General features: G+C 36.5%; 1 protein-coding gene across 10 annotated transcripts; it reads right to left on the bottom strand.

Moving 5' to 3' along the window:
* Positions 1–3,096: 3,096 nt before the first annotated feature.
* LOC306849003 (uncharacterized protein) lies at positions 3,097–11,862 on the bottom strand. 10 transcript variants are annotated; one of them, XM_079383818.1, is made up of 10 exons: positions 9,794–9,850; positions 8,252–8,377; positions 8,100–8,137; positions 6,668–6,843; positions 5,705–6,031; positions 5,502–5,582; positions 4,350–4,433; positions 4,137–4,241; positions 3,942–3,997; positions 3,097–3,713 (listed from the first exon to the last, which is right to left on the bottom strand). In XM_079383818.1, the coding sequence occupies exons 4-10, from the start codon at positions 6,726–6,728 to the stop codon at positions 3,537–3,539; spliced, it is 891 nt and encodes a 296-aa protein (XP_079239944.1). In that variant the 5' UTR covers positions 6,729–6,843; positions 8,100–8,137; positions 8,252–8,377; positions 9,794–9,850; the 3' UTR covers positions 3,097–3,536. The 10 variants fall into 10 exon arrangements, with proteins under 10 accessions (XP_079239944.1, XP_079239953.1, XP_079239946.1 ...); XM_079383827.1 differs by lacking the exons at positions 5,502–5,582; positions 8,100–8,137; positions 9,794–9,850 and adding exons at positions 10,989–11,148; positions 11,788–11,862; XM_079383820.1 differs by lacking the exon at positions 8,100–8,137 and having other exon boundaries at positions 9,794–9,841.
* Between the last annotated feature and the right edge of the window lie 729 nt (positions 11,863–12,591).

The following is a 12,591-nucleotide window of genomic DNA, read 5'->3' as shown; positions in this document are numbered from 1 at the left end:
CTAACGGGTTAAAGAGACAACATCAATCAAAAGTACTTTCATTTATTTATGCTATATAATTCTAAAATATGTAATATTCTACAAATTATTTGGTGCGTGCAATCGATAGAAAGGTTTTTTTCTTATTTATTAATTTTGAACACGTGATACATTTGACTTAGTTCTAAAAAAGAAAGCTTTGTCCATACAAATACCTTTTACTCAGCACACACACACACACACACACACAAAAACCTTTGACAATTTGGATAGTCTGACTATAAACAAGTCATCAAAAATGACAATTTTCTGCTTGACATTTTACTCTACAATGCAAATTATACACACACCCATGCAGAAAACACAAATTTTGAAAAATGTTATTTTATTTTTATTTTTCAATATGTTGCCACATAGGTATGTTTGGGGTGTGAGTGTGTGCAGTTCACGTTGTACAACAAAATGTCAAAGTCTTATTTATAACAACAAAGATAAAATAAAAAAGCGCTGTATTGTGGTTATTAATCTAGTAATGATTACTATGAAGAGTGGGGGAAAAGATGTAATGTTGCTGGGTGATTTTGCATTGGAACCTTCAGAAAACTTTAAATCAGTTTTTCTCTAAATTTACTTTGCTGACTCCATTGACTTCAAACAGGTTTAGCTCAGTCATTTTCCATCCAATTCCAACAAATCATACATTTGTAAGGTCTTTTAATAGAGAATGTAAAAACAAAAATCTAATTTTTAAAACTTTTCTCATTGTGACTCATTTTGCCTGCACAGGTCATGAATTGTCTTATCTTGTGTGTATTATTTGATTTCATCAGACGACGGCTCAATTATAAATTAGGATTTTTGTGCAGACTAACTTCTTGGAAGGGAGAGTTATGTATTCTTAAAGGGTTCGTTACAGGCCTATATAATATATATATACATATGTGAATAAAGTATCATTGCTATAGACAATAATAAAGTATGTTGGTCTCGTTCTGGCTGTAAACTAGGTAGTGTGACATCTAAGAAGCATATTCAGGAAAACGTTTATGAAAATGTCCAAACACAGGAAGCCTATATTCCAGATAAATGGCACCTAATTCAGGGGTGCAAAATTCAGTTGCTTGAGGACCACAACCCTGCTCAAAAACACTGTTTTTTTTTATTTTATTTTTTTTATTCAGATTTATAGCTGAACCGTGTGTATTTGGGTTGATGAACTTTGCAGTATAAAATGAGTTAGGCTACTATTATAGTAGAGGATTGTTATGGCTAGATGAAATAAAGCATGACATATACAGAGTAGGCCTAGTGATGTTCAGGTTTGGCATAATCAATAACAACATCTACTCGTAAGTCACTCAGAAAAGTTCTGGTGAACGAAGTATTATGCTCTTGAATGATAATAATGTTACAATAATACGCTCTTTACTTGACAGCTGTTATTAAAATACCGCGATAGAAGCTGCCTCAAACTCAGAACTATAAAGAAATGAACAATGTTGTGTCTGAAAGCCCGGCGGTAATGGTACTGTCCAACACGAGCGCAAAACACAGAAATAAAGAATAATGAATCATTTTTATGTTTGTTCAAAAATCATATTCGGACGCTAGTTCAATATATAGTTCATCTATAGCAAATTGAACAAAGCACTGCAAAGCCTTTACACGGAGAGTGGTTTGCTATGGTGCAAGAAAGTCAGAGTTGTGAGAAACTCGCAATTGCGAGAAAAAAGTGAGAATTGCAAGAAAAAAAAGTCAGAATTCTGAGAAAAAAAGTCCGAATTGCGAGCTTATATCTCAGAATTGCGAGAAAAAAAGTCAGAATGGCAAGAAAAAAAGTCAGAAAAAGTCCGAATTGCGAGCTTATATCTCAGAATTGCGAGAAAAAAAGTCAGAATTGCAAGAAAAAAAGTCAGAAAAAGTCAGAATTGCGAGCTTATATCTCAGAATTCTGAGAAAAAAGTCAGAATTGCAAGAAAAAAAGTCAGAAAAAGTCAGAATTGCGAGAAAAAAAAGTCAGAATTGCGAGAAAAAAAGTCAGAATTGTGAGATAAAAAGTTGCAATTACCTTGCAATTATTTTTTATTCATTGGCGGAAACGGGCTTCCATATTATACTGTCAGTTTATACATACGGCCGCATCTCAGGTAGCGCGCATGCTCACACTCTCAGTGACCGCACATGCGCACTTGGGATGTTCACGTGAACAACTCACGCAGTTTTAGCGCACACACATACTTAGTATACGTTTGTACTGGACACTAATTTCCATTTATATAAGTAGTTTTAGACCTTGATTGTGATATTGTGTTACACTTATTTCCATTGAACAGTAATTTTCAAGTAAGCTTTATTAACGTTGTGCTGTGTTTTGTATATATTTATTTTCATACTTGTGTTTGTATTTTATATTTTCAGAACCACACATCTATGCACATTCAATAAAGACAATTTGGATTATCTAAGTGAGACATCATTGTTCTGACCGGACAAACTGTAGCCTCCCTTCACCCAAACCCAGACTAGCAATAGAGTGCAAATTCACAAGATTTTTCATAGTCCTTCGAGCCGGATGTGGTGAATTGTTACAGAGATGTCTCAACCTGAGAAGGAAGTGCCCGTTGTGCGTCCACGAAAACGGATTAACCCACCAGCTCATCTGGTGGACTACTAGCTTGGTGAGACATTGCAGCATCGACAGCCACTCCCAGCAGAGCTGGCGCCAGGGCACCTCTATCAGGGGGGCATTTAAATTTCTAGGGGAGTCACAAATCACGTTGTGTGAGAAAACAGAAAATATTAGGGAAATGAATGGAATATGTAAGGAAATGGAAAAATGTTAAATTAAAAGACACAGAATCTTCATAAGTGTTCATTCTCCCTGATATCACCTCCACCTTAAAACATCCTTTCAGAATTTATGAAAAAAACTGTGAATCTCAGTTCAAATGTTCTGCTCCAAATGTGGTTAATAAAACTCTGTAAAGACGAACAGCTTCCGTTCTTGCAACACCTAAGCTATTTCAGCATGTTCAAGAAAGCAACACACTAACTCAACTCAGACTACTCCTACTAACACCCAACACTTCTATAACTCTGTTGATATCAGCATTGTTTGGATAAAATATTTTTATTGATGTTGGTCTCAATTGTATTTTGCATTTTTAACAAACTGTGCTACTCACTTTTGTGACTTCCCAAAAACCTTCCTGTCAAAACCACAGATTGCATATAAATGATTACACTGGTCTTGCACACAACGCTCGGTTTGAAAAGCATTTTTATTGCAAACAGTTGTCATTAAGCCTTTCTTTCAGCTTTTTTATAATCTGTTTGTCTAGTTCTTCTCAGAAGAAAATGAGACTGAAAAAAAAAAAACAAGAGACACTTGGACAAAAGAAAGTCTTATAATATTAATACACACCATCTGTCTAAAACAAAAACACAAACTATCTATATTTACTGTGTGCGTGTACACATTTCAATGTACATGTCAACAGGGTTTTTTAAGAGTGACATTTTCCGGGAGAGAATGACACTGATCTAGTCAGTTATCCTCAGTGCTGTGTGATAAGTGAATACAAAGCATTCTCATCATTCTGAGGTGCAGGATCACAATGCTGCACGGTGGAATATATTACAGAAGAAACGACATCACTAGCTAAACCAACCAGACTGTACTCATTCACAATTTCATCATAGAGGTGGTTGGCATTATCTACAGTCTGAGAGACCTGATGAAAGAGAAAGAGACATAAGGAATGATATACCAAAACATATTTAATAAATTCAGTGTACATTCGACATTTTTACTATAATCACATTAAACTAAACCAGCTTTACTACAACAAAGCAAATGTTTTCATGTATATAATGTTGATTGGATCATACGATTTTTAATTAGATGTTGGTCTGAAATTGGATGTCAGAAAATTGTGTATAAAGAGCATATGTTTTCATACCCCGTTGAGATCTGGTGAATCTTGAACTGGATTTTCAGGGACAGGTGGTTTCAGACCTGAAAAATGGCCATAAACATGATGGCACTGTTTTAAAACAGATGCAATGGAGCTCTTTTTCCCAATGAATTATTATTTTGTAGTTTTTCATGAACCTATCAATTCATTATTGCGTGTTGTGTGTGTGTGTGGTCTTACATGTGGACTTTAAATCTGATCTTTTCCCGCAGAGAGACACTAACGCTGCAAGAACCCCGAACACCAGCAGCACCAGAACACCTGCACAAATCACAGTCACGATGACTGAAATAAAAACAAAGAAATAGTCAATAAATATTCTAATACGTATTTAGTGTTATCTAGTGTTGCAAACAAATTATATGATTGTCATTAAAGAAAAAAAACGTCTACCAGAGTTTTTATCCAGTGGTGTTGGTCCCATTGACTGGACTGCTGGCGAAGTTGCTGAGAACTGCTCATATGAACTAGATTTATCTGAGAGAGAGACCGAGAAAGAAGCAGAAAAAGAGAATCACGTGTGATTATAAATACAAAATGTAATGTCCTAAATGTTAATGACAAGTCTCGGTTAGCCTAACGTATAAAGTATACGTAGCAAGGTGTTTTATTTTTATTTTATTATTTTTTTAAACTAGAAAAAAGCAAGCTAGCAGTTAGTTTTTTTAAGAAAAGCTAGCAGTTAGAGAATAAATATGCAATTGATAGAGGGTCAAGTGTGTGTTTGTTAAAAGACAAGAGATAAAATAAAATTAGAATAGAGAGTGCTAGAGTTAGAGGGTCAAATAAAGATGGAAGAGATGTGTTTGTAGCCGTTTCTTGAAGATGGCTAAGGATTCAGCTGCTCTGATTGAGTTGGGCAGGTCATTCCACCAGGTGGGAACAGTTAATGAAAATGGCAGTGAAAGTGATTTTGTGCCTCTTTGGGATGGCACAATAATGTGTCGTTCACTTGCAGAACGCAAGCTTCTAGAGGGCACTGAATTTAGGTAAAGGGGTGTAGAGCCAGAGGTGGTTTTGTAGGCAAACATTAATGCCTTGAACTTTAAGCGAGCAGCTATTGGTAGCCAGTGCAAATTGATGAACAGAGGCGTGACGTGCGTTCTTTTCGGATCATTAAAGATTAATCTTGCAGCAGCATTTTGGGTTAACTGCAGAGGTTAGATGGAATTGGCTGGAAGACCTGCCAAGAGAGCATTGCAATAGTCAAGTCTGGACAGAACAAGAGCCTGAACAAGGTGTTGTGTTGCATGTTCTGAGAGAAAGGGCCTGATCTGCTTAATATTGAATAAAGCAAATCTGCAGGACTGGGCAGTTTTAGCAATGTGGTCTGAGAAATTCAGCTTATCAATCACAACTCCCAAGGTTTCTGGCTGTTTTTGAAGGAGTTATGGTTGATGAGCCTAACTGGAAGGTGAAATTATGATGACGTGAGGGGTTTGCTGAAACAAGCAGTTCTGTCTTAGCTAGGTTGAGTTGAAGGTGATGGTCCTTCATCCAGCAAGAAATGTCTGTTAGACATGCTGAGATCTTTATGAGATGTACCTGCCGAGGTGAGTGTTGTTGTACATGTAGATGTTATATGTTTGTTTTTAGGGGTGTGTGTAGATGTGTTCACAGGAGCTGCTGAGGATAAGAGGAGGAAAAAGAGGAAATTTGAGTACAAAACATTTTTTGTGAAATATTTAAATGGGAAGATCAATATATAGGCTATATTATATTCACAAACTGTTTGCAGAAATACCTACCTTGATGAACAGCTAGTTTAACTTTCTTCAGTGTGTCCCTGAACCATTGATCAAGTCCACAGTAATAAACACCTGAGTCTGTGAGTCTGAGATGTTTGATGGATACAGTAAAGAACCGTCCACTCACAGTATCAATCAAAGAGTATCTTCCATCTGAGACGACCTGATCAATCTTTGCGCTTTTAATCAAAACAGATTCACAGGGATCACGGCAAAAGTACTTGGGTGTATATTTGTGTTTATCTGGATATGGACATCTGATCTCCACCGTTTCACCCACTGTTCCCACATAAACATTTCCAGACTTCATCAACACACCAGTCAAAACTAGAGAAAACAATTAAAAACGTTATTACTTCATAGAGTACAGCCAGACAGTGTACAGACGGTCTTCAGACAACTACAACAGCTCAATCTAATTTTAGATGCACTCACATTTATGTTTACATCGATAGCCTGCAAAGAGAAGTCAGTTTAAAATCTATAATATCCAAAGAGACTGTCTTAAATGATTTCTAAAGTGCTCACATAATTCCGACAAGATCATTTAACTCTGAAAAAAACCTGGATTTATTACAGAAGTTTGTTTGTAAAACACTATTGTGATATGTATCATTATAATGAAAAAAGAACAAACTATCCTATAGGATAGTTCACTTCAGAGGTCACAAAGTTCATGTATTTCCTGCTTTAATAAACACGACTGCAATTAAAGATTATTGATTATGTATCAAGCAGGGAAAAAGTATTTACCTATAAAAACAGAAAGAATCTTTACATGGACTTTCATTCTCTGTAATTCAGATCCTCTTCAAGCAAGATATCCTCTTTATAACAAAATACAGCGTAAAAAACAACGATAAAATTGGCTTACTGACTCTCACTTGTTTGTTCCATCAGTTACCGCAAGAACAGTGCTTTTTTGAGAGAGAAAGAGAGACAGAGAGAAAGAGAGCGACTAACCTACAAAAGAAGGAACCAATGACTGGCAGTGGGACTGGCATGGCTGCAAGGGCAAAAACATTGCAGTCTTCAGCTCAGGAAGGAAATGAAGCCGATCAGCAGGAGTTGACACTTTTTGTCACTGATGCATTTGCAAGTACATATTTGATTATGCAAGCTTAGTGTTGTTAACAAAACTGTGAAAGAAAAAGAGGGAGACAGTTTTTCAGCTATTAATAGTACTTCTATTTTCTTCTTCCAATAAAAACAGGGGCTGTGAATTTCTGTGGACATCTGTCTGCTCTAAAATTTACCAACTCATTTAACCCTCTGGTTGTGTTTGGGTCAAATTGACCCGGAAAAGATTTTCTTTTTTCCCAAAAATACTAAAGTTAACGTTATCGCATTGGACTCAAACTTACTGACTTTGTTCACATAGGATATAAGTACTTCTCATTAATTTTTTGTAGAATTTTCGTAATTTTTTGTGGGTTTTATTTCACCTAGTCACACTTGTGGTGTTCCCGGTCAAAAATGACAGACTCCAAACAACTGCTTGTAAATCTGTCATTATGCTATATTATCACTAAATATTGGATTCATTCTTTTTGTCAACTTGTTTTCTTTCATTTAGGACTGGTTTTGTGTTTCTATTAGCATCTGATTAACCATAGGCCTCATTTATCTGAAAGTAGGCACCTCATTTTTTAAGTGATTAAAAACTGCTTGGATCCTCAATCGAACACGTGTTTTTTTGTAACCGGTGCAGTCAGAGAAATCCTCCTCAGAATGGAGAAGAGGACTGAAGACGGTAAGAATACTATTAAATTATGCTTTATTTGTACAGTTGTCAGTAACATTAACGTTATAAAGCAGTAGCTTTGTTGGCGTTTTTAATTTTTGAAATTGCTTTGTGGAATGTCCAGTTAAGGTTAGCTCTTTAGCATTATAGCAGATTTGAGTAATAACAGGCCTATTTGGACAGGATCTCCTCCTTTCTGTGAGACGGGTAACTGTTAGTTTAGTTGGTTTATCCGGATTTTAATCCAGTCCTGATCGTATATGTGTAACGTTAGGTAATTTTCACCCCTCAGGAATAACTGCAGGCGAGAATAAAATGTTTCCACTTAAATTTGGTTCTATTACTTCAAGTCTATTTTAGCTTGTATTTCGTCAAATATATTCCCCACCTCTACTTATAATGTTGTTTTAGTACATAAACTAGCGGACTCATTACGATCAACACATCCATGTGGGGCCCATAGGGGTTGCAATTGGGCCGATATCTGGGGCCCACGTGGGCTAACCAACTGGGACCCAGCTAATTTTGTCCTGTTTCCATGGTGGCCCTACATGGGTTAGCCCAGATGACCTCCATATAGGTTAACCAGGTAGCTCCCATTTGGTGCCATGAGTCTGAAAACTCTAAAATGCATTTCACAAACAAACAAACCAGCTCCTCATTCCTCTGTCCTCGCTCTCACAACGGCCCTTTGAAAAGACAACAAATCAACCACTGTGCCACTTTTTCAGTTAAAACAGATGTTTCTTGTCTTTTTAAAGATTATATTTCCATTTAAAAATCAAGAATATTTTAAGACTCACCCATCTTGCTCTCCACTACGTGACTTCGCAGGACAGTTTCCTCCCATCACGGATTCACCACTTTGACACAGACTTTTCTGCCTCTTTTCTGGTAATTTGCTTTGTAAGAGATTTTTTTCAAGATTCCTGTAAAACACAAAGAGCAAAGTTAGATTAAATTCCATTTTTACATTTTTTTCAGGAAATACAATAATGCTATCGGATATAATATTCTATCATAAACAAATGATTTCTGTGTAAACAAGGGCACAGGGCAACATTTAAAGGCATAGTTCACACAAAAATTAAATGCCTCATTTAATCACAAATGTCAAAATCTGTCCATCTGAAATTCTTTTAAACAATTATAATTTTTATCAGGCAAATATAGGTCCTTTTCTTTGTCATTACAGTGAAATAACTGAACATAAACATAAGAGCCTGATAAAAAAAAATATGTTTTTAGAAGAAAATTTCAGACGGTTTTTGCATCTGATGTCTTAAGTTATTCTTATTTTAGTATTTAAAGTCTTTAAAACAGGTCTATTCATTTATACTGTTATCAGTACATGTTGAAGTAGATTCGTCTCTTGTCGTTTCTGACAGAATATGCGCTGTTAATGCAGCAGGGGTTTTTTTTACTTTCACTTTCTGATGTTTAAGACGTTCACCAGCATAACTATTGCTCAAAGTTTGCACGTTGCTTGTGTGATATCATTCGGCTTGCCTTTATGGTTTAAAACAGAAATATTTCCAGTATTGCGACATAACCGCAAACCCCCACGCATATGTATCTTAACCGCAAGGATACATGAAAGAGGAAACAAATTGGTATGCCACGCTGTCTGAAACATGTCTCTATTCTTGTGAGCGCTGGTCCGTATATCATGGATCAACTGTGATCCATTTAAGGCCTAATAGCCTATATGACAGATCAGAGCAATCTTTTATTTACTAATTTAACATGAAATCGTCAAATTGCTACTCCATATCAATAGCATACAATGAAAATACTGAATAATTAGAGCAATCATTTACGCACAATAAATAACAAACGTCATATCTATGCACATTTTCTCCAGAACGTTCTCGCAACCCGGTAGGAATTCTTCCACGTAGGGGTGTGCGATATGACGATTTTTGATCGTGGACGATAAAAATGTCTCCACGATCTGCTTTTTAAGAAATATCGTAGTATCGCGCTACCGCTCACATTGTCAAATACAGTTCTGGCGCCGCCGTCTCTATATACTGTACAACACGACATACAGCAGTAGAGTTACTCAGACAGGACACTGCACTTATTCGCGATCGCAAAAGTACATTATTTGCATACAAGCCTTGCTGGTTAAATGTTTAATTCGCGCGCTGGTCTGACGTGCGCTTGTTCTGAGCACATACACCTGAAGCACGCGCACTAAAACGCCTGTCTAACAGCGCCTGATTACTCAACTAAGTTATATTTTGCGCTAATACTGTCAAAACACACAAGGTTTACATACAGACTGAGTTGGTTATCTCTAAAATGAAAGTAAATAGTTAAGAGAGAAACGGATTGCTTGCCTGTATATTAGATGCGTGCAGGTCTTAAAGGGACAGGACACTAAACGTGCTGTCGACTGTCATTAAAGGGATAGTTCACCCTAAAATTTAATTTCTGTCATTATTTACTCAGTGGAAAACCAAACAGTTGCTGGTCCACATTGACTTTGATAGTAGGAAAGAAAAATCCTATGGAAGTCACTGAGGACCAGCAACTGTTTGGTTTTCCACCTTCTTCAAAATAGCATTTATAAATGTTCAGCACAAGAAAGAAACTCATTCCGGTTTAAAACAACTTTTGAGTAAATGATGATATAAAAATACAACATTATGACAGAATTGACAGACAGATGACAGAATATTAATTTGTGGGGGAACTATTCATTTAACGTTGACAAAACAACAAAACGCAAAAGAGAAAAATCAGTCACTATTCTTGACTGAAAAACTTTAATACAGTTGCTTTAGGAATCAGTCTATCTAGTGTTTTATTTTTATATTTGTTCATTCAATTTCATTGAATGCTCTGCTAAATACACCTATTGTACCTGGAAATAAAGCACTGTTTGTTTTATTTGTATATTATGTGTATTTAATGTGTATCTTTGTTCTTATTTTTTAATAAGAAAAATAAAATAATGACAAAGATTTTTTATCTTCGCCCACTTTGGCCTAAATATTTGCCATGGATCTTTGTCTTCTAGTTTGGCTGTAATGCTCAGACAACTTGTAAAACCAAAATAGTAAAACTAACAAAGAATCGTGATAAAAATCGTGAATCGTGATATTTCTATAAAAAATCGTGATATGATATTTTTCCCATATCGCCCACCCCTACTTCCACGGCCTGGTAGTGGGTCGCGAGCCGGTGGTTGGGGACCTCTGGGTCTAAACAACCCAATCGCTGGGTTGTATTTAACCCAGCATTTTTTAAGAGTGTACTTGTCTTTAATAAAGTTTGAATTTTATTATTTATTATAAACTGAGTATTGTGATCGCTACACCACAAATTAACAGTTACTTATCACTAAAATAAGCAGTACACCTGGTCCATATTCTCATAATTTGGGGTACTGTTTGTCCAAGTATGGATAATTATTTGCATACAATCAAACTCATTTGATTCCACTGATTTATGAAGAACAAACTCAACTCTACCGAATAACCTCTGTTTGCACATGAATGTTATAAATAATCCAACAGCGAGTAAACATACTTTATACAACCTCAAGCAGTTTGAGCCCCCGAAACTCTCGCTTTCTATACCGGCCAACAAAATTAAACTCTCTTGATAAGGGGTGGTCCAAAAGGAAGGCCATCATTCTTCTTGTGGCTTCATCCACAGTACTCCCTCCAATTTCTGCCACCACAGCAACCTAACGGAAAACAAGATTATCATTATTATGGGAGACATGTGGGGTCTGCCAATTTCTGCTCCACTGCATCAACATCTGAGACCATCCAACTACTTTCTGTAAGAAAAATGCTTATTACTTAAAAAAAACATTAAATTCTAATTTAGGCAATTTGTACGATTTGTAATAACACCTGAATGCAATCTGATGCAGATTTATACAAGGCAGAAACTCCTGTTTGCATGATAAATATTAAATATTGTATTTTATGTATTGTTAAACGTAAACAGTCTTATTGTTTACTCTTCAAATCGAGATCTGTCCCAGGCTAACATACGTTACCTTATTTACACCAGCTTCTCTGCTATTTTAGCCATTTGACCTCATCCTTGTAATCTTCCTGTATCGTGAGCACACAGCCCGGTGCCAAACTTTGCAGTTTAAGTATGAGCTTTTTTAGTCTTTTACTTTTAGAGGGCGTAGGAAACACCAAGACATACAGCATTATCGTTTAGGCATTGGTGCCAGAAATAAGAGCAAAAATATGATCCGAGTATGTCTAAAATATAACGAGACAAAAATCCAAACTATGTTTCGGTTAACATTATGGTTGGTAAACAATATAATTACATTTTCAGTTTAAAAAATTTAAATTCTTACCTTGGATACACTGAAGGCAAATGTCTTCTCCAGAAAATTAGTGAGTAGTAATGGCGCCGGCGCGATGCCGCGTGTGGGGGATGGGAAATGTTGAATGAGATCTCGCGGGATCCACCCTGCCTGCAGCTGGAGGCAGGGCTGCATCAAGTGGTAGTTTGATGTCGTGGGTTATGGGATCTCGCGAGAATCTCGCGTGTCAGCACAATTAAAGTGGCTTAATTTTATTTATTTTATTTTTTGCTAAATGTCAGTGGAAAATTGGGTAGAAATGCATGAGTATTGGAATCATAGACTGTTAAAAAAAGAGGGCAATTTATAGATTTTGATTAAATTAAGTAATCCAAGTGTCAAAACAACATAAATAATTTTAAAGACACATATGTGCACTATAAATCCATGTAATCACCCTATATGGGATTAATTACGTTTGCACTTGTATATTTGATAAAACAAATAGGATCCCATGTGTAGCCCATTTTGAGCCCATGCACACATTTCCCATTAATTACCCATCTGGGAACCACATGCGGAGCCCACCTGGGTTCACCCATGTGGGTCCTAGCTGGGTCACCCAAGTGGGCCCCAGATAAAATGCCCATCTTGAGCCCATACCCACTCTGTACCCCTGTAGCCCATGTGAAACCCATGTGGGCCCCACATTCACGTGTTTGCTGGGAAACACGCTTTTTTTCTAACAGTCGTCTCAGAAATCAAATCCTCCTCAGAGTGAAGCTGCGGCCGGCAGGTGGTCGAAAGACGGAACACAGTATGAATACGATTTAAATATGCTTTATTTGTACAGTT

This window comes from Barbus barbus, assembly GCF_936440315.1.
Source record: "Barbus barbus genome assembly, chromosome: 29".
NCBI classification, from domain to species: Eukaryota; Metazoa; Chordata; class Actinopteri; order Cypriniformes; family Cyprinidae; genus Barbus; species Barbus barbus.
This window is presented reverse-complemented; position numbering and strand designations above follow the sequence as displayed.